Below are 23809 nucleotides of genomic sequence, written 5' to 3'. Positions count from 1 at the left end.
ACAAACTGACAAAGCGGCTTTATAGCAATCGACAAAGTGGGACGTTTTCCCTTGCACACTCACATATGTCTGATGATCCGATTACTATCGTATCTAGAACTAATATGTGAGTTCGTATCGGGCCAGTTATTTCTTCACTAAACATCAAATTGGCCATCTTTCAGAACATAATTTCCAGATCAAGACCATAATAACAGCACACTTCAACCTCTTTTTAACTTTAACTCCAAAGTATAAAGCCCATGATGCATTGACTAATTCAGAACGAAAGTGAACGTATGACATCACCACCCGGACATGGTTAGTGCCGTGGCTTTGCTTGTTTAATGGGCACCTTTTTCAGAATCATATGGGTGGTCTTATGAAGAGGTATATATGTGTCTTTCCGTTTCAGAAGGGTCCAAGTACTTTAGGTTTTAACTTGAAATTTCAAAATAAATTCATAAAATAGGTCCTTATTTCACATGAAGCATAAAAAAACCCTTTTCAGTGGAAAAACACTTATTTTCATTCTAGGACTTAAAATTTAAGTCCTAGAATGAAAATAAAAATCCTCTTTAACCATTTAATGGTTAACGAAAATTTTTTTCTACAAGGTTTTTGGAAAGACTGTATATAAATAATTGCTATAGGGTCTGTAAAAAAATATTTTTTCCCCTCACTAGCTCGGAAACACGTGTTTTGTCCTTTAATAGCAGCGGGTAAAAACGCATTTTATCCACTAGTGGGTAAAGTAATTTGACCTTGAATAAAGTCAGATTAACTGCTTTAAAAATGATAAAAGTAGGTGAATCTAGTAATAAAGATGATTTACCACCTGTGGAACTACTGGAAGCAGTGATAAACGCATTTTTTTGGGTTATAGTTTCCTCGCTATAGTGAGGGGAAAAGTTTTGTGTTACACTCTGGTGCAAATTCTCGTGTGTTCAAAAACTCGCAAGTTCAGGATTCTATTCTCGAACCACTCGCTTCGCTCGTGGTTCAACTATAGAATCCTTTCACTTGCTCGTTTTTCAATTCCACACTCTGCGTTAAAATACAACTTTGCCCCCTTGTATAACAAATAATTATTAAATGGCTGGCAACGTGAATTCTACTCCCCTGAAGTAATAGACGCTTTAGGCTAGGGCGACCACCCATCACGAAGCGGACCGTATGCTTCTTAGGTTTCTCAGGTTATAAACAGTGTATCGGCACAATTAAAAGGCCCAATTTAATACGTCAGTTCCAAAAACTGTAATACGATCAAATCCTTATTCAACCAATTATGCGTTTGTGAAAGATCTTTATAAATATGACCAGAAATCTTGTCATGAGTCAGCATCCGGTCGGATGCAATCTTGTATAACGGCATTACTCATAAACGAAGATGTCCTTTCGTAATCTTATACAGGCGTTAATTCGGTTAACATACACAAATGCCTGGTGTCTGTATTCCTATAAGGGGTGGGTGGAGTACATGAAGAAATTGAACCCCGGCTCGTACCAATGAGTTTTTTGGACTTATGTACGAAACGCCATTTGATATTTGCCAGTCGCTTTTCGGTAAAGTAAAACATTGTGAGGAAACCGGACTGATTCCAATAACGTCTAGTTTACCCTTCGGGTTGGAAGGTCAGATGGCAGTCGCTTTCGTAAAAACTAGTGCCTGTGCCATATCTTGGGATTAGTTGTCAAAACGGACCCCAGGCTCCCATGAGCCGTGGCAAATACCGGGATAACGCAAGGAGGATGTTGGTGATGTACATTTACTCTACATAATCGATTGCATAAAAACAAATAGTAAATTATAAATACTTTATGTTTATTTCGTGAAAATTCGTAACTTATTGTTGTTTGTTCAACTCCAACGAATTGAGGAACTAATTTCTTATGTAATAGGAACTATTTTACATGTATGTAAAACACATGTAAATTAATTAACTAGTTGTAATAGCTCTGTAATCGCGGATGTGTGTTATGTAGGCGTTTTGTATAATATTCAGCTTTTTTATGTTTTCCTACTCATAAAAAGTTTTATTACGTACTTTTACATTAATGGGTTAGTTATTTTGTGAAAGAGTCTTCGTTTACCCATAATAATATTACAAATGGGAAAGTGTGTGTCTGTTTGTTTGTCCGTTTTTCAACGCAAAATGGAGCGTCGAATTGACGTGATTTTTTCAAGTAGAAACAGTACTTTTTTTAAGGATGGAGAGTGACATAGATTTAGATTGAGATTTAGATTTCTTTATTTCATGATAAAAATTACACTATAAATTTGTTACATGCCAAAGTTATGTTTATCTTCTCATCATGATCGTCAAAAATTACATTATGAATTGAAAATAATAAAATGAATAGTTTCTGCCAATAAGGATCGTCATTTACAAACAGAAATACACAAAGCACAATAAAATTAACAAATGAAATAAAATCCGAAGTCAGTGTAATCAAATACTAGGCTACTTTTTGTCTCTTTCTAACGCGAGCGAAGTTGCGGGAGAAAGCTAGTTGTATATAATGTAAAAACATTTAAACCTTTATACTACCTCTTATAATTTTAGTGTTCTTATAACTTTATACTACGTCTTATAATTGTAGATTACCTATTTCAATCACACATACACATGGTCAGTCTTTTACACTTACTTTTTCACAATATAATATCGTAGAAGGATTAGATATAGGGGTTTATTTAAGGCTATTTTCTAAAAATATGTTGTTCCTTACAAGGCTCTTTTTGTGATTTTTTTTAAACAGTAGTTACAAATGCACATTATTCTGTAAATTATGCACGTTCTTTACGCTTCTTATTACTTTTTTCTAATCATTATTTGAGTGTTTTAAATTCTTGTGAATTATTATTCGTTTCTCTTAGCGAACATTTCGAAAACCCACCCAAAAGGTGGCTTACCTGAATACTTTTTGGAATATTTTTTTACACTGAAATATGACGTGTACTTCTACTAAAAGTACCTACATACTGTCACGTAGCGCCAGCTAGTGGGAATTGGTAACACTACTATAATATACAATATGTTTGGAGTGTCATACCAGTATATTATGGATTATGCCCGGCTAGTGACATAATTGGCGCCCAACGTGGGGCACAAACTCAGACCTTGAGGTTCAATTAAAATATGATTCTACTTTCCGGAAAATAAAATTATAACACTACAAAAATATACACAATGTAGTGTCATCAATTCCCACTAGCTGACGCTACTGCAAAATAAACACTCAAATAAAGATTCCTTGATTGACGACACCATTTAAACAATTCTTTTTCCGCACAGATGCCAACGACCACGAAGCTCTCGTCCAAAGAATGGATTTTAAAAAACGAACGCTCTCAAAACCCATGTTCGTCCAAACAGAAATAAAAAGGCCATACAAAAGAAACTATATTTCGAACTCAACCGAAATCCTGCCAGAATTTAAGCCAATCACAGACGAGCAGATGGCTCGCATGCGCGATATATTAAAAGACATTAGTACAAAAACAGTGCCAGTTACAAGTACAATTAGAAAAGGTAGAATTCTGACGGATTCAATAGAACCTCAGAAAGAGGACCGACAAGACGAGAAAAACTGCTCGCAAGGGGGGACTTGTGAGTTTTTTTTTTACTGCTGGATGGTAGGTGGCCTGCTCGAAGGATCCTGCGGGGGATTGCTTAAGGGATGCTGCCACAGAGTCGCGAAGGCTGGGATCCTGGGCGTCCAGGATTCGAACAGTATTGAGTTTTCGGGGGAGAGTTATGGGCCTGTCATAAATGATGAAAGTAAGTTTTTTGGCGTTTTGGGGATCTGTAGCTGAGCCTTATTACAACAAATTGAACTGAATCAAGATAACAGCAGTATCTTAATACAAATTTCACAAATTATGTGCACAGTTTAGCACTTTAGGTGTATAATATATTGGCACTTTCATGGCACTTGTTACAAAAAAAGAGAGTATTTATTACACTCATAATAAAAAGTAAAATTGCAAACTTATTAACGATAAATATTTTATGATAATAGTACTGTTATCTGCAATAATGTGGTATACGATAAAGGCTGCAAAAATGTCTAACATTACAATTAGCGTGTCAGATATTTCCGAAGACTTTAAAGAGTTTTATTGCAGATGACTGTACCATTGTTATGAATTATCTTCAAAAATATGTATGGTACATACATACATACATAAAATCACGCCTGTATCCCATAAAGGGTTAGGCAGAACACATGAAACTACTAAAGCTTCAGTGCCACTCTTGGCAAATAAGGGGCTGAAAGAAAACGAAACTGTATGGTACATACTTAAAAAATATGATAGATTGACAAAGTGCTCTCAAGCGAAGTGCCATAAAAGTGCCATAATTTTCACCATAAGTGCTAAACTATGTCTTCAAAGTTCCTATAATGTTTTTTTTTTGCTGTAATAAGACACTAAAAGCTACTCCATTATCCCCTACTAACAGAGCTCAGATGTGGTCGTTCGGCAAGACATAGATAGAACCCTAGCTCGCTCTAGCTTCCAGAAATGCCGTGACGTCATCAGGTACATTGTATATAGTAAATATGTATTTATTTCTCTTCTCGCTCTATTCTAACTATGTCTTGCTTTCTCACATCTTTATTAACAATTATTTTTATAATAATACTAACACACTAACTATTTTTGCTATCATCAGTTTTAAGTGTATATTTTATTAGTTATTTTTTATTTTCTCATTCATCACTTTTTCTTTGTATTTTGTGTATATTTTCAGCCTCATTCTTTTATACAGGGTTTCAAAGAATGTACTCTTACATTCTCTTCTATAAGTAAGTACCTACTTACATTTGTTTCTTTTGTATATTTCGTATGTTTAAGCTTCTGCTGTAAAAAAAAAACTCAGAGATTTACAGTTTTTTTTTTATATTTCAAGTTTCTGTTACTTAGAGATTTCCAGTATTTAGGTCTGTGCATATTAAGGTAACAATTATAAATTAACATTGTATCTATTATATTTTTTTACTGAATCTGATATTTATTTTATTTATTTTTATTTTATTTCAAATACGTTACACAGTATGACAGTAAAAACCAAATCAACAAAAAAGCATAAAAAATAAACACATAAAAGTAAGAAAAAATGAACACATCACAAATTAACTAGATTTAGGTGACAAAGTAACGTCCTCGAAAGACTACACCCTTCGGATAGAAGTCTGCACTATGAATATGCCCTTGTACATATGTATTGTACATCATTTTAGCGACTGACTTATTTACACAGCAAGATATCAACGTGAGCGAATTTCAAAGTTACCTGTATCAAAACCAGATCAAACTAAAAGAAGCTGTTATATCTGAATCAGTCTGTAGGTTAAAACTTATAAAATGAAGATAAAAATATGTCTGACGTGTGTAATATTACATCACAGTTAACAACATATAATCAAAGCCCGTTTAAACTATTCAACATACTCATAGCATTCTCAGACGTACATACAATTATCTCAAGTCTAGACACGTGTCATACGTGTAATGACATCCTGGCTAGCATTGACTAGGTCATGAGAGAATCTAGGTGAAGATAAAATAACAGCTTTATTTGTGAAGAATGAATTGTGAGTTGTAAAAGTTACAAAACTAATGACAATGTTGTATTTTTAAACCCCGACGCAAAAACGACTGGGTGTTATAAGTTTGACGTGTCTGTCTGTCTATCTGTTTGATATGCGTGTCTGTCATTGTAGCTCCTGAGCGGATGAACCAATTTAGATCTTTTTTTTGAAAGCTAAGTTAGTCGGGAGTATTCTTAGCAATGTTTGATGAAAATCGGTCCACTATGTCAGGTGCTTCTCAAAATTGAAATTTTGTTGGTTAGGTTATTTTCTGCAATAATGTAGCACTGTACAATGCCACTGCATTGTCAACATGCGGTTTCCGTAGCTTTGCACATCGCTTTCACCAATTCCTTCGCATAATATTATTAATACAACATGATTGTATTGTAAGTCTGTATTGTGCGATAAGTTTATTTCTTCAAATTTGTTGACACCTACTGACATAATAAATTTATCAATTTCCGCTACCTTAAGGTTACTACATACATACATACAATCACGCCTGTATCCCATAAAGGGGTAAGCAGAGCACATGAAACTACTAAAGCTTCAGTGCCACTCTTGGCAAATAAGGAGTTGAAAGAAAACGAAACTGTGACATTGCAGTGACAGGTTGCCAGCCTCTCGCCTACGCCACAATTTAACCCATATCCCACAGTCGCCTGAAATGGGGTGGTGAAATTCTTAACCCGTCACCACACAGGCAACCAACCAACTAGGCAAGCACCAACTAGGTACTTTGTGTTAATCTGCCTCATCATCCAGGTAGCCTTGTTTATTAGAAATTTTGCTGTAGGTGATGGTCGAAAAACATGATTAATAAAATCTCATGATAACGGGTAGCTTGCAACAGTTTTGGTTGATATAAATACGAAAAATTGTTTTGCTTCTTCTTTTCTTATGCGCACTGCCAAGGAGTGGAATTCCTTGCCGGCGGCTATATTTCCGAGCTCATATAACCCGGCATCCTTCAAATCAAGAGTGAACAGGCATCTTCTGGGCGAGCTCACTCCATCGTAGGCCACGTCTTTGCCTTTGGCTAGTGACTATAATATTATTCAGTCATGAATTTAGTCACGGCTAGTCATTTATAATAAAACAAATTCGGAGTAATCTCGAGATCGTAACCATGGCAACGAGTGTCAAACAGAAGCCGATGGAACCCTTCGATTTTCATAAATAGTTTTTCAGTACAGATGTTGTTTTTTTTACGCACTAGTGTGAGAAGTGCCAGGTCAAAACTTCGGAGGCTCATCTGTACTGAAAAACGTCGTACGATACACGTGCGAAAAGGAAATTCGTAACTCGTGTCGATTTAAAACACTCCCTTCGGTCATGTTTTAATTTATCGCCACTCGTTTCGAACTTCCTTTTTTACGCACTTGTATTGTACTATTGAGTAGTTCGAATTTTGATTATATTTCAACGTGGACAATATAAATCCGATAAAAAGTATTGCACTGCGGTTTTCCCTCACAAAACCATGTCACGGTGATATATGATCATATATTTCCACACATAATTTCGGCGATTGTCTGCTCTTAGGCAACCGACTGACTGGATGACTCAGTGCTCTAAAGAGACAAGCTATGTAGTAAGATCCTGGTGTAAAAGGTAAATGCCAGAAGGACGGTGCTATGTCGTAAATTGGACTAACCCAAATGATGAACGGATGTGATGTTGACACTTTTAATGTCAATAACTTTTTGGCTCAGAAATGACGTGATAGACAGCTCTACAAGCAATTTACTTTTTTATTTATTTATTTATTGAAAACAAAGGTTACAGTTATACAGTTTCTAGTTTTTTTGCGCCTATCTTACGTTTAACGGCGAAATGAAGCACTCATTTTCAAAGTTAGTATCTTAAATTATATTAAAAGAATTATTCTAGTGTTAATACATAATAATATCTTATCAACTACTAATGACGCTGTTCATGAACGCTTTAAAAACCTGAATTACCTGTCTACATTTTTGAATAGTAAAAGTAAGCTACATGGCAACACTAACTGCCCTATTCGATTTTTTTGAAGTGAAAATTGCGTTAAACGTTTAACACTCACTGACGGCATTAAACGTTTAACACTCAGTGTCGCCAACTCGAATTTGGAAATACCCCGGCCCTTTCTATCTTCATTTCCACATTACGAAATTTCGCTTTTTCACGCATTATTTTTTTGATTTGTTTTTGATATCATTTTGTCACTACTGCGACTTGAGCGTGTGGTGCCGGGTTAAGAATTTCACCACCCCCTTTCTTCCCGTGGGTGTCGTAGAAGTCGACTGTGTGATACGGGTTAAATTGTGGCGTAGGCGAGAGGCTGGCAACCTGTCACTGCAATGTCACAATTTGGATTTCTTTCAACCCCTTTTTTGCCAAGTGGCACCGAAACTTAGTATTCATGTGCTCTGCCTACACCTTAATGATATACAGGCATGATTATATGTATATGTATATTGTATGTATGTTGAAATGGTAAAAATTTGGATAGTCGCTTCTGAACAAAGACGTCGTGTAATCGTCAGATTTAAAATTATAATATCTTAATATTACGCGATTATTTCCTGTGATAAAGTTCAATGTCACTTTTCTCACTAAAAAAAATTAATACAATCGAAACTATATCTTATAAGTAAAATACGAATCCGACAGCCCGATTCAAATTTATTTACTTAACCTAATTTATATATTACACTTCATTAATTTAATAAAAAAACGTAAATATTTACATTCCCTCGTTATGTGATGAGCAATTAAGAGATAAGTGCGAATGAGTAGACGAACAGTGAAAGGCAGGAAGACACGCGTCGCCGAGCGCGATTACTTGACCGGGTGGTGCAAGGCATAGGAATAGGCGGGTTTTGGGATAAGGGATCCGATGACGATATTTTGAAAGGATATTGTTTGACATTGACACTTTACACAGAAAACTGTGTGCCTGTCTCTCAGTCAATAAGTAACATTGGAAAGTAACTAAGTATATCCATATCCATACCACAGTATAATAAAGAGTACTATCGTACAGTATGGTCACTCCCGCTCCCCGCTGAAAGTGCCGCCCATCCCCTCTCGGTTACCTCACAGTTACCGCCTGTCAAAAACGCGAACAGTCGACCTGTCATATCTCACTCACACAAGCATGGTACGCGTTCACCTACACGAGCTTAGAATGTGTGCTAGGAACGCGCCTCTTTCATATATTTGATCGCTAGTGTCCGAGATGTGTCCATACTAATATTATAAATGGGAATGTGTGTGTGTCTGTTTGTTTGTCCGTCCTTCACGGTAAAACGGAGCGACGAATTGTCGTGATTTTTTAAATGGAGATAGTTGAAGAGACGGAGAGTGACATAGGCTACTTTTTGTCTCTTTCTAACGCGAGCGAAGCCGCGGGCAAAGCTAGTGATAAATCAATAGTTTATTGGCCGCGGTCCTGGGTTCGAATCCCGGTAAGGGCTTTTATTTGTGTGATGAGCACATATTATAATTTTGTTCCTTCGAGTCATGGATGTTTTCTATGTATATAAGTATTTGTATATTATGTATATCGTTGTCTGAGTACCCACAACACAAGCCTTCTTGAGCTTACCGTGGGACTCAGTCAATCTGTGTAAGAATGTCCTATATTTATAAAAATAAAATAAAAAATACCGTCGCCTAGCACCCATAGTACAAGCTTTGCTTAGTTTGGGCTAGTTTGATCTGTGAAAGGTGTCCCCCAATATTTATAAATTTATCTTTTTTATTTGCCAGACAATGAGTGTCATAGAAATAAAATGCATTATTGAAGGGACCCGCTACCGCTTGTGCCTCGCGCCCCGCATCATCTGTTTCCGCGATTACGAAACTAATCAAGGGCAAGCGGCTTCCTCCGATTAATTAGGGGATGTGGGATAGTGCCATGTCCGAACTTACCCAACCCCGATACAGACACTTTAGTGCATAAAAAACTGGTCATGTTGTCACAACAATGTTCTTCATCACATTTCACCTACTCAAAGGTTAGCTGGAAGAAATCCCTTAAAGGGATAAGTTCGCCTTTGTACTGTCTATCCTGTGTCATATTTGTGTTTTGTGTTTTGTACAATAAAGAGTTTATACATGCATACAATGTTAATGTTATATTGTTAATGTGTGTTAAGTTTCTGTTTGAACCAACGGTTGACTGGCAGAGAATGCCTTAAGGCATTAAGTCCGCCATTTGTACAATTTTGTGTCGTGCGATAAAGTTTAAATTGTATGTAGTAGTAGTAAAACACTTTATTGTTCCAAAAATAATACAACATACAAGAAAAAGAGCTTATCACTAGTACAAAGGCGAACTTGTCCCTTTAAGGGATCTCTTCCAGTTAACCTTTAAGAATTTTTTTCTGAAAACAAATTAATGAAATTAATTACTTATTCTATCCATTATTGTTTATCCCTCTTGCGGCGAAAACTTCGAATGAGAAACTCTACGAAACCTTCGAATGAGAAGCTAACCGCGAAAAACGAACAAGGCGATATATTTAAAATTTCGTCTTGTCACCCGAATGGTCATAACGCTCTTTGTCTCTAAATTTGACGAAAACTCTGTAACAGACCTTTTTCCATTTAATTTGGTAGCATTAGTAAACTCTTTATTGTACAATTAATACCAAAAAACACAGTAGTTACAGTAAAGAACAAAAAGGCAACTTATCTCTTTGAGGGATTTCTTCCAACAACAATGCAACATTCGACGACCGGTCTGGCGTAGTTGGTAAGCCGCGGTCCCGGGTTCGAATCCCGGTAAGGCCATTTATGTGGGATGAGCACAGATATTTGTTCCTGAGTCATGGATGTTTTCTATGTATATATTTATCTATACAGGGTGGTTTAACACCATGTTCCTTCTCGGGAATATAGCGTTATATAAGTGCAGCAGAGTAGATTAGTGAAGGTTGGAATGATAAATTAAACAAAAAATAAAATTAACAAATTTGCCAACTTTTGGCCCTGGTGATAACCCTACATGCACATACCATATTGTTAGATTAAGGGATCGCAATCGGGAAATCTCGGACATTGTTTGCATTCTTTCCGAGCGTTGACATTAATACACTGATGTATGAATGACGCATGTCAAATACTTAAATGAAATAATGGCAAAAATATGATTATCAATCTTTATTACATACTTTTAACCATTTTTAACACTATTTTCACGTTAACATCCTACGGTGTTCAAATGTTCTTCCATCTTCGTAGGTAAATGCATGATGTTCCGTGACGTTGTAGCACATGATATTGTATGTAATTAATGTTTCCCTGGACTCCGGCGATAATACCGCAGTATTTTTTCATCAAGTCTAGCTGCAGGGCCCGCGGGTTGATTCGTTGGTCATTTTGTGCTTTTTCGTGATAGCCACATTGGGATAAGTTTGTAATCTAAGTGACTATATCAGAAGCACCTAAAAATTTTTCTATGCCCCACCTGATGCGAGAGTGGATTTGGTTTGTTACTTTTGTTTATAATCAGTCACATTACAGTTCCATTGCAGTTTTACGTAGAGCAAATTTCAATAATCACGATGTTTTAACATAGGCAATTTTAGTTGAATAATTATGACATTAGATGAAATGATAATACCTATCATTTCAAGCGTCAAACATCTTATCAATTTTCGACAACGTAAAGAGTTTTGCTGGTCGTTGAAAATGTAACCTATTAATTTTGCGAACCAAATAATAGTGAAGAACTAGGTCATGCATGAAAAAATGTGGGCGTACATTTTTTCATGCATGAAAAAATGTACGCCCGGCTTTAAAAACAGTGATGTGAAAAGCGGTTATACCAATTATTACATTATATCAGTCTAAGTAAGATAAACATAACTTTTTTTATGATAAAAGAGGTCGCGATATCTTCCTTAATTGTTTATGCTATCATGTTTATGGTTAGTAGTCAGTGGTTGTCATATCTAATGTCACTTGAACAATTTTTGTGTTGATATTATTAAAAATATGTATGTAACCTAAGCTTTCATCTGATAAATCCACAAAGAGAACGGTCCCTGAAAATCCTGCGACATTTGTTATCGGTGTCGGAAACAGATCCAAAATGGTACGGCATCAAATTAACACCAGTAAATGTTCTGTCATCTAACGATTGTTTACAAGTAAGGTCATTGACCCTGTCACCTGTTTAGGGTTTGCACCTAGTACATTTTTACAAAAATGTTTGAAAGGCTATAACTTGAAAATAGTTAAAGTAAATTGTATAGTTTCTAGGGGAAAAATATTGTCCTAATGCTACACTATCTCCCATTTCCCGAAAGGATCGTCGTCCGATTCCACGCGGTATAAGTATGTATAGCGTCGCTTAACACCCATAATAGTACAAGCTTTGCTTAGTTTGGCACTAGGTTGATCTGTGTAAGGTGTCCCCCAATATTTATTTATTTATTTATTATTAAAAAAAAAAATATATATATATATATATATATTATTTTCAACAGCAATGCGGCAGCACATGCTGAGTTGGCCACTTTTCGCAATTGTGTTTTGTAGACCTAAGTTATTTTTTTGTCATGATATTTTTATGCAATATTTTTTTTATTTATCTATCTATATATCTATCATTCATTTATTAATTCTTCCACAATTATTTTCCCATCATCTCATTAATCATTTGCGATTCGATTCACATTATCATTCATGTCATCATTTCAGTTGTTTTCTGCTACGCAATCAAGGTATAAAAAACAATAATTTTAATGGAATATTATATTTTTATTTTTAATTTTATAAATGACAATTAAATACGTGCTACAATAGAAAGAAGAGAAAAACTTAAACAAGAGGTATACTTATCAAAAAATAAAGAACTTAAAAACCACCCTCTAGGTCCTGGCCCCTCGGCAGGGTGCCCATCATGCAGGCAGCATTGCCGCACTCTATTGCAATAGCAATTCTAGTGTTCTCCTTCTCGCGGAGTTGAACACCAAAAATTAAAACATTAAGATACGTATTAATAGTTCTAATGCTATATAAATTGGTTATGAGTCAAAACTAACCTTTTTTCAAGCAACTACGTCACTTTTAATCCGATCTTTATATCCGATCCATATCTTGTCTAGGAGAAATATTGTTCGAATCGGGCAGAAAGTATAAATATGTATTTAAATCTTGTTTTTAATACGCTTTTTAAACTAAACTTAACATACACACACCAAAAGGGAGTGTACAAGTTTCTAATGGGTGGGCAACGCGCATGTGACACTCCTTGAGTTGAAGGCGTCCATAGATTACGGAGACCGCGTTCCATCAGGCGGACCGTATGCTTGTTTGCCACCGATGTAGTATAAAAAACACAACTGTCATTTCATATAATTAACAAAATTTCGCACCAAAAGTTGTTTTCCCAATGTTACAAATTAAATAAATAAATATTATAGGACATTCTTACACTGATTGACTGAGTCCCACGTTAAGCTCAAGAAGGCTTGTGTTGTGGGTACTCAGATAACGATATATATAATATACAAATACTTATATACATAGAAAACATCCATGACTCAGGAACAAACATCTGTGCTCATCACACAAATAAATGCCCTTACCGGGATTCGAACCCGGGACCGCGGCGCAGCAGGCAGGGTCACTACCGACTGCGCCAGACCGGTCGTCAAAATTATAATCATAAAACTGCACTAACTATTAAATTTCATAATAAAAGCCAAAATTTTATCTCCACACGCGATCTCGAGCATTTAGCAGCAATAAAGTACATGAAGAGAAATATGAGTAAAATATCTCGGAGAATGTCGAAATCTCTGTATTAGGGCATTAAGAAGAATGTCTGACTTTCTTTACGCTACGCTGTAGGGTGACTATGCTTTGGAAAAAAAATGGGATATACATACATACATACATACAATCACGCCTGTATCCCATAAAGGGGTAGGCAGAACACATGAAACTACTAAAGCTTCAGTGCCACTCTTGGCAAATAAGGGGTTGAAAGAAAACGAAACTGTGACATTGAATGAAATGTGAAATGTGATGTGATGTGAACGTGATGATGTGAATGTGGATGTGTGTGTGTGAATGTGTGTGTGTGTGTGTGTGTGAAATGGGATATTTCTTGTAATATCATCATCCTCCTTGCGTTATCCCGGCATTTTCCACGGCTCATGGGAGCCTGGGATCCGCTTTGACAACTAATCCCAAGATTTCGATTCCCAGAAGGGTCAGAGTCGAGGACTATTTGACAGACAAACATGCATGGCCCGAACCAGAAACTACAAAAAACGAATAGCAATTAAAATAATTGTATTATGTATAGAGGACACAGTTCAGATAAGAAAGCACATCAAATATTATATATTTTATGTTGTGTAGGTAAATTACATATTTAATGATATTGAGATTCATATTATCTTTTTCTTCTATGACAATTTGATATGTTTTCTCTGAAGAAGAACGACGTATTATTAAGCAATAATATAATTTATTGAAATTGATTTCCATAGAGTACCTAGTCTGTTCATATTCTTTGATGAATACTTTTGCATGTTAAATTGTATGTTGTTATTTAATGCATGTTAATTATAAGATGTAATGTTTTGAAAAGAAGTTGCCCGCCGAGTTTCTTGCCGGTCCCATAGTGGATACCCCCCTCCCAACTGAGGGGGGACTGAAATCTTCTCGAGGCTGAGGCGTAGGGTTAGAGCCGGCGTAGCTTTATTTGACGTTCATATGCGCATTGTAATATGCCTACTTGAAAAATAAATATTTCATTTTCATTTTCATTTTCATTTTCATTTGGCGTAGGCACTAGTTTTTACGAAAGCGACTGCCATATGACCTTCCAACCCGAAGGGTAAACTAGACCTTATTGGAATTAGTCCGGTTTCCTCACGATGTTTTCCTTCACCGAAAAGCGACTGGCAAATATCAAATGACATTTCATATTTATCATATTTCCTGTAATATATATATTTATAGAATATTTTCCAAAAAATACCAATATATATATCGGGGATGCAACTACTTTAATAACCTGCACAAATGGGTGAATCTAATTTATCAAACGTTACTGCTGTTACAAGTAAAATGACATACAGGTAGCTTTTAAGCTATATCCGGGCCATTTTTTTTTCAAAGTTCTCCACCCCACGTTTTTGTAACATGGTTATTTTTCACGCGATTAATACTCAGAATCGCGAGATCTTTCGATCCTGATAGGAGAAAAAAAATGTCCCAAGGTTTCCTTACTTTTTTTCGAACCTTCCATTCCGTTACCGCCATACAAAATGTATGAAAAAATGGTAACGGAATGGGGAAAAAACCTTGGGATACTTTTTTTCTCCTATTAGAATTGAAAGATATCACGATTCTGAGTGGAAACCACATAAAAATTTCCAAATCCAAAAAAAATGGGGTGGACAACTTTAAAAAAAAAATGGCCCATCCATTGTTTTGGCACTTGGTTGTTAATTACGATCTCGGAGAATGTCGAAATCTCTGTATTAGGGCATTAAGAACAATGTCTGACTTTCTTTAAGCCTACGCTGTAGGGTGACTATGTTTTGGGAGCATTTGGAATATTTGGCATATGGGGTAAACCACAAAAATTTGAATTTTATTTGGCATGTGACTGGTAAGGCACCCAACTAATATGAACCTGCAGAAATTGATTTTTATGAAATGTTTGGTGACAGTTAAGCAAAAATACGTTTTATGTTTTTGATAAGGCAAAAACTGAAAATTTTTCGTTGATATGAATTTCGATGAATGTGTGAACCATCGTTTTGAAATAGATGACCTTGAACAAACTCTCATCTTACACGATTGACTCAGTGTATTTTAAAACTAACGGTTTGAGTCAATTGTATTGTTTTTAACCCCCGACGCAAAAACGACGGGGTGTTATAAATTTGACGTGTCTGTCTGTCTGTCTGTCTGTTTGTCTGGCTGTGTGTGTGTCTGTCTGTGGCATCGTAGCTCCCGAACGGATGAACCGATTTCGATTTAGTTTTTTTTATTTGAAAGCTGTGTTAGTCGGGAGTGTTCTTAGCCATGTTTCATGAAAATCGGACCACTAGGTCGCGTTCGGGGGTTTTTCAAAATTTTAATTTTGTGGTTAGGTTATATATCGTTAGCCGTAAAGAGCATATTAGCTTTTTAAAAAAAATCTGGGTCAATATCATTGCATTTTAGTCCAAATACCACCAATAGGAACCATCTCTATTAGAGTTCATTGCCTTTATTATATGGCTCAGCTGTCACATACAATACAATAGTACATTTCGATACAAATGCGAAAAAGAGGAAGTTGTTTCGAACTTCCTGTGAGTGGCGATAAATTAAAACACGACCGAAGGAAGTGTTTTAAATCGACACGAGTTACGAATTTCCTTTTCGCACGTGTATCGAATGACGTTTTTCAGTACAGATGGACCTCCGAAGTTTCAACCTGACATATAATGAACCACTTCTCGAACTAGTGCATAAAAAAGCGACCATCTGTACTGAAAAGTTTTTTTTTATGAGTCGAAGAGCATAATTTGAGAGGTACTAGTAGTATTTTATGTTTATATTGATAAATATTGGAACGCGGTTAGATAACCGGAAATCAATTATCAAAATGTATGGGTGTACTAATGTAGTGTGTAGTGTATAACAGTAATAAATAAAACAGTATATAGCAAAAATACAACTAAGTACAAGTAAATTGTAACTCGAAAGAACTTACTTCCTGCGACGGCTCAGCGACCCGAAGTGGATCTTGGCCTCCGACACTAGATACCGCCATTTGCTCGTATCTTATGCGATCTGATGCCACTCGGTCACTTGAAGGTCACACAGATTTTCCTGGACTTCATCGATCCATCGGTATCTGGGTCTTCCGACCTTCCGTTTTTCAGTAGATCTCGCCACAAAAAAGCTCTTTTGGCCGCATGTTCCTCTCCCATCCTCTCCACATGGACGAGCCATCGCAGAGAAGCCTTGCTTTGGGCTCGCCCATTAATCTTCCACCTCCAAGTTCTTCCTGACTCTCGAAAGAGAGTCCTACAAAACGTTAACTCATGGTCACCGTACAACTTGACTTTCATTCACAATTGTTCTTTATTACCCAAAGTCACATACGCATCTCGAATACATTACGGCTTAAGTGCTGTAAAATGGAGTAGCATTCGGCCTTTTAAATTTGATCTTGTTTTGATATTATTTCAAAATTTTACACTTTGAAGTGCACGCGCACTTGTTGGATAAGTTGGATGTGACATTTATCATATCCAAACTAATATTATAAGTGGGAAAGTGTGTGTGTCTGTTTGTTTGTCCGTTTTTCACGCCAGAACGGAGCAACGAATTGACGTAAGTTTTTAAGTGGAGATAGTTGAAGGGATGGAGCGTGACATAGGCTACCTTTTGTCTCTTTCTAACCCTCCACTTCCCTAAAATGGGGGTGGAAGTTTGAGTACGCGAGAGAAACCGCGAGCAAAAGTTAGTAGTACATTTATAGATCTACGTTTTCTAGTAATAAAAACTAAACGCTAACTTTTTAGCACTAAACATATCCGGCATAATATAATTGTGAAGAAAACGTCGTTTCTTTTTGACAATTTGCATATTATTAGCATGTCAGTTTATGCAATATCACATAATAGTATTATTGTGAGCGACCTACGTACAGTATTATGTTTTAAATATGCATATATTATAGTACACTTTTTAATGGAATAGGAGGCAAACGAGCATACACGTTGCCTGATGGCAAGCGATCACTGCCGCTCATGGACCAGAAGTATTGGAGGTGCGTTGCCAGCCTTTAAGATGGGTGTAAGCTCTTTTCTTGAAGGTTTGAAGGTCGTATCGGTCCGGAAGTACCGCTGCCACCGCAGGCGACAATTCATTCCACAGAATTTAGCTGTGCGAGGCAGGAAGTTTCTGGAGAAACGCACAGTTGAGGACTGCCAGCCATCTAAATGATGGAGATATAAATGTCGCGTAGGACGATGGCGGAAAGAAGCGGTAGGGATTAATCGGTGTACATTGTGTTTTCTTTATAAATGGGCTTACTCTTGGCCACAGACTAGCCAAAGGCAAAGACGTGGCCTACGATGGAGTGAGCTCGTCCAGAAGATGCCTGTTCACTCTTGATTTGAAGGTTGCCGGGTTATAATTATGAGCTCGGAATTATAGCCGCCGGCAAGGAATTCCACTCCTTAAGAGCGGAAAGTGAAGGATTACGAACGGGAGGCTGTTTGAATAACGAAATTGTAATCCTTCCGCCGCCCGGTATATACAGTATACACAATGTTTTTCATCACACTCGCGGAATAATAACCAAATTTTAAACTAAATGTATTGAAATACCTACGCTGACATTTCGAACATTCGTCCGCCATCTTGTTATTTTTGACAGGTCATGGAAGGCATCACCCAGGTATTCCTTTTACCGTACTAGGGCGGTAAAATAGCTTATTGGACGTGAGCGATGCCGCGAGCAATAGTACATTGTGCAACAAGGGCAGGAAGTTGAATATTACTAACGAGAGTAAGTTAAATCGCGACGGCTTGCCGGAGCGATTTAAAGACTCGAGTTAGTAATATTCATACTCCCCGAGTTACACACAATGTTTTTCATCACACTCGCAATGTAAAAAATATGTAAATAGATGTAAAAAAGTTAAGTATGATACAAAAAATTTCATTATTGAACGATTTTTCTATAACTCACGCTCCGCCTGCGTGCAAATAGCACATTTAGTAGTAGTAGTAGTAGTAGTAAAACACTTTATTGTACCAGAAAATAATACAACACACAGGAAAAAGAGCTTATTATAAGTACAAAGGCGAACTTATCCCTTTAAGGGATCTCTTCCATTTAAAGTGCGGGTGTGATGAAAAATCTTGTTTAGTTGTAAAAATGTCGATCAGTAGTTCAAAACTTAACTTTAATTGGTACAATGCCTCAAGGACCTATTTTACATATTAGCTAGCTTTTAAGTTCAGTCTTAGTTTCTTATATAATTATATTATAAATATGATCATGTAAATAAATTATTAAAATCCACTTTAATTTGTACTTGCACAAGTACGTTGGGTCCTTACTAGGGTTGCAGAAAAACGGTTTTTTTCTGGCTTGAAAAAAAAAACATAAAAAAAACCGTGAAAAAAATAACAGTTTTTTTTCTGGAGTATGTTTTTTTTTCTAAAGGACGAAATATCAAAATTTGCGAAACAGTTAATACTTTTATACGGTTTTTTAGACTTAATGTTAACTATTAAACGAATTTAATCTAATAGCTTTAATGTCTGGTTTTATAAAACTAACATTTACACAATCTGTAGTTAGTAGTTGTCGCTATTTACTGTTGGCAACACCACCGCCTCTCCACGCTCCACGCCGCATCGGGGATTCCCCAATAAAATTTTGCATACTGAATGTTTATCGAATTAAAATGTACGTTATTGTTATTGAAGTGTTAGAAATCACGAAAAACCGTTGTTGTCGTATTATTTGTTAATCTGAAAAAAAAAAACATATTTATAAAAAAAAACAGGGTGCTTGGTTTTTTTTTTCATGTTTTTTTTTTTCATAATTTTGAAAAAAAAAAAAAACATTTGTTTTTTTTTTCTATTTGCAACCCTAGTCCTTACCAGGTTAAAAAACACTAATTCATCAATCATCACAACGTGGACGCTTAATCCATGTTTATTTTGACCATTTAGTTATAAAAATGTCGACCGGTAGTTCAAAACCTAACGTTAATTTGTACTTGCACAAGTACAGTCAACCAATTGGAACCCTAGGCCACTGTAGAACTATGTCATAGTGACGTTATAAATCATATTGTAAGAAATCTCTTACTGCTTGTCATTTTGACATGGTTGTAGAGTGGCCTAGGGTTCAAATTGGTTGACTTGACTGTACGTTAGGTCACTTAGGTCCATGCCGGGTTAAATATAATAATTCATCACAACACGGACTAAGTCGATGTTTATTTTGACCACTACCGATTAGAGCATCTTATGCGGTAACAGTTATGTCAGAGGGGAAAGTGGCCTGCTGACCGACTTGCCTTTGGCGCCACAGATGCAAGCCAGACAGTAGGTGGGTTTTAGTATAAATCATGTTATTATTCGCCATAATTGATAGTGCATAGGGAGTGAGTTTTTTTTAAGCCTGTAACTTCTGATTCCAGTCCCCGCGAATGATACGGGCGGCTGAATTCAATTAATCAGTTTTTTTTTCCATATGCACATATAAAATCTGTGTGTAATAATGAAATAAATGTGAAATAATGTAATGATGAAAATGATGAATAAATGAATGATAATGAGTTATGTACCATTAAATTGTTTGAGTTTGTTAACTGTGTAAGTGATAAATTTACAGAATGATTCTAGAGTCGAGTTTTTTGTAATAATTTCCAAAAGGTTATAAGGGTCGATTTTGAGATTTTGACATATAATTTCGTGGTCGAGACGTGGGTTCATAAATTTAGGGCAATATCTGAGGAGATGGTCTATGGATTGTGGAGTGGTATGGTCGCATGGGCATAGGTCATCGGGGGTGATTTTGAAGCGGTGAGGAGTGAGTAGGTATCAACTATACAACCTATACGAGTATACGTATTACTTAGAGGACGAACTCCATAAAACGTCAAAAAAAATAGATAATGTCAAGGTCAGATCAATCAAAATATATGAATGAGCCAATTCTTTTACATGATATAGACGGAGATGGTCAACCAAATTGTGGCACTAAAATGACGCGAAATTAATTTTTATCGGAATTAAACCTTCGCCCTACATTTTCAGTTAATTTTTAAGTGTAAGCTTGTTGATTCCGCCAGCGTCAAGATTTAGGAAAGCACGCGTTTTATGAAGACAATTGTCCAGTGAGTCCTACTGTATTTTTCAAATTTTGAAATTTTGCAACACCGGAAGGGGGGGGGGGGGGATAAAATCCTTTCATAAGTCGGATATGACCCCACGGGCCTTTTTCCACCTCTGGCATATTTTATATTTCTATTATGTTTACATTTTTCAACTTATTATCACAAAGGACTCATTCCCGTAGCAGTTATGTCAGAGGGGAAAGTGGCCTGCTGACCGACTTGTCTTTGACGCCACAGAAGTGACACAGTACGTGATATTTATAAACTGAAGTGTTAACTATTAATAAAAGAAGAATTTTGCCAAAAAATCTTTTGTGATACAACAAACCTATGTGAAATAATTTATTTGTGGTAATGTTTAAGTTTTTGCGAGAAGGATCGAGTAAAAACAGTATCCCTCTCTAGGAATAGTAGTGACATGTATGTTACACTAGTTTTTTCCCGCGGCTTCGCTCGCGTTAGAAAGAGACAAAAAGTAGCCTATGTCACTCTCTATCCCTTCAATTATCTCCATTTAAAAAATCACGTCAATTCGTCGCTCCGTTTTGATGTGAAAGACGGACAAACAAACAGACACACACACTTTCCAATTTATAATATTAGTATTGAAGTATGGATTAATAAATAAATAATAAATAAATAAATATTGGGGGGACACCTTAAACAGATCAACTTAGCCCCAAACTAAGCAAAGCTTGTACTAGGGGTGCTAAGCGACGATATACCTCTACATACTTAAATAAATAAATACAATATACATACTCGTACTTATATACATAATAAACATCCATGACAGGAACAAATATCTGTGCTCATCACACAAATAAATGCCCTCACCGGGATTTGAACCCAGGACCGCGGCTTAGGAGGCAGGGTCACTACCGACTGAGCCAGACCGGTCGTAAGACATTACTTTTTTTTTATTTTAAATATTAACTAAATTAAGTAGTGTTATAGTTATTATGATAATCAGATATTTATAGTTTATCAATGAGACCATCACGATAAATAAAATGGCAGATAGACAAAAATGCAACTATCGTAATTTTATGCGCGGTGATAAATGTACCACAAGCTTCAAAATTGCATGGTCCCTTTACAGGTGAGACTTATTCATTTAAATGGCCATGCACTTTTGTAACTGGGTGTACTTGAAACCGGTACCAAAAATCGTCTTGTATCCTTTATACAAGTCACCAAGTACTATCATTAAAAGTATTTATAAGGAAACCAGAAAAGTAAGAATAAGATTCGTACATCTAAACCAAAGAGGATCGAGTATTATAGAGAGTTACTATCAAAGTAAAATGTGTAATCACAGTGCATAGACTGCCATCTCTCGACACAGGCTTAAAACTTTTGAACATTAGCTTTAACAATTTGGCTCATATTCTAAGCTTGATACGTTTTAAAATGTCAAATATTAATATTAGCACCATCTAGCTGAGCGTACCCCAGAGGTATAATGCCATCTAGGTCACCGTACCTTTTTCTGTATGGTACTGAGGTAGTTTCTTTTCTTAGACTTTATCTGTCTATACGGAGTTATATATGTCTTGATCTAAACTAAGATGACTTATTTTATTTTATAAACATGAAATATTTTTTTTTCCTGCATTTGTAGTATTAAAACGATATCATTACAAAACCGGCGACCGGTTTGGCCTAGTCGGTAGTGACCCTGCCTGCTTCGCCGCGGTCCCGGGTTCGAATCCCGGTAAGGGCATTTATTTGTGTGATGAGCACAGATAATTGTTCCTGAGTGATGCTTTCTATGTATATAAGTATTTGTATATTATATATATCGTTGTCTGAGTACCTACAACACGAGCCTTCTTGAGCTTACCGAGGGACTCAGTCAATCTGTGTAAGAATATGGTGTTGTGAGGTGTTCCCCTTGCGCTATGACATAGGGTTCTTCAAGAAGCAGGTATTTAGGGTTCTCAACGGTCGGCAACGCATAGGTGACACCCCTGATGTTGCTTATGTCCATGGGCGGCGATGACTGCTTCCCATCAGGCGGCTCGTCTGCTCGTTTGCTGCATATTAAAAAAAAACCATAATATTTAGTTATTTATCATTTACGCGTTCCCGAAATAAAGGGTCTTAACAGACAGATTCACGGGTGATCCTGCATCTAAAAGCCAATTGAAGCCCCCTAAAAACGACTGTGGAGGTAGATTTACTTACTTACTTCCGATGGCGCTACAACCCTTTGTGGGTCTTGGCCTCCTCCACTATCTTCCTCCAGTTGTCGCGATCTCTGGCAACCCTCCTCCAGTTGGTATATTTCCTTATTCTCCTAGATTTATATCTACCTTATTATCTCACCACGCAAAGGGTCGAGTAGTGACATAACTGTTACATACTCGCTTGAGATGCGAAACACGCCGTACAGTTTCCTAGTTTGCCTAATACCGATTAGGTATTGGGTTAACGCCTTTTCAGATAGATTGCGATAGCATTTGATGACCGGTCTGGTTCAGTCGGTAGTGACCCTGCCTGCTAAGCCGCGGTCCTGGGTTCGAATCCCGGTAAGGGCAGTTATTTGTGTGATGAGCACAGATATTTGTTCCAGAGTCATGGATGTTTTCTATGTGTATAAGTATGTATTTATCTATTTAAGTATGTATATCGTCGCTTAGCACCCATAGTACAAGCTTTGCTTAGTTTGGGACTAAGTTGATCTGTGTAAGGTGTCCCCAGTATTTATTTTTATTTTTTTATTTTGCGTCAATCTAAAGTTAAAGAACTGAGACATCTAATACTTAAAAGTTATACAACTAATTTTAAAATGCTTTTAAATGATTTTTCCCTTCACTAGCTCGGAAACACGTGTTTTGTCCTTTAATACTAGCGGGTAAAAACGCATTTTATCTACTAGTGGGTAAAGTAATTTGACCTTGAATAAAGTCAAATTAACTGCTTTAAATTGATAAAAGTAGGTGAATCTAGTAATAAAGATGATTTACCACCTGTGGAACTACTGGAAGCAGTGATAAACGCATTTTTTTGCGTTGTAGCTTCCTCGCTGTAGTGAGGGGAAAAGTTTTGTGTTACACTCGGGTGCAAATGTATTTTACTTCACGTGTGTTAAAAAACTCGCAAGTTCAGGATTCTATTCTCGAACCTCAACTATAGAATCTTTTCCCTTGCTTGTTTTTTAATTCCACACTCGGCGTTAAAATACAACTTTGCCCCCTTGTATAACAAATTAGGAGGTAGGGCATAGCGAATGATATTCCGCTTTGTGTGGTAGGGCACAGCACAGCGGATATCGTCTCGCTCGAATCTAGAGCAGAGCCCAACTGGGGAAGTACCTCCGCCTTACAGAAGACCGCAGC

General features: G+C 36.5%; 1 protein-coding gene across 2 annotated transcripts in view; it reads left to right on the top strand.

Moving 5' to 3' along the window:
• Nucleotides 1-23809, top strand: part of LOC125238877 (transmembrane protease serine 7) — a 76648-nt gene that overhangs the window by 30668 nt on the left and 22171 nt on the right. For both annotated transcript variants that reach the window (XM_048146351.1, XM_048146350.1), the window contains exon 2: nucleotides 3279-3764. In XM_048146351.1, coding sequence (XP_048002308.1) covers nucleotides 3279-3764 — 486 coding nt within the window. The remainder of the gene's footprint in view (nucleotides 1-3278; nucleotides 3765-23809) is intronic.

The sequence above is a fragment of the Leguminivora glycinivorella genome, chromosome 24, assembly GCF_023078275.1.
Source record: "Leguminivora glycinivorella isolate SPB_JAAS2020 chromosome 24, LegGlyc_1.1, whole genome shotgun sequence".
Taxonomy (NCBI): domain Eukaryota; kingdom Metazoa; phylum Arthropoda; class Insecta; order Lepidoptera; family Tortricidae; genus Leguminivora; species Leguminivora glycinivorella.
The sequence above is the reverse complement of the archived record's forward strand: the minus strand, read 5'-3'. Positions and strand labels throughout refer to the sequence as shown.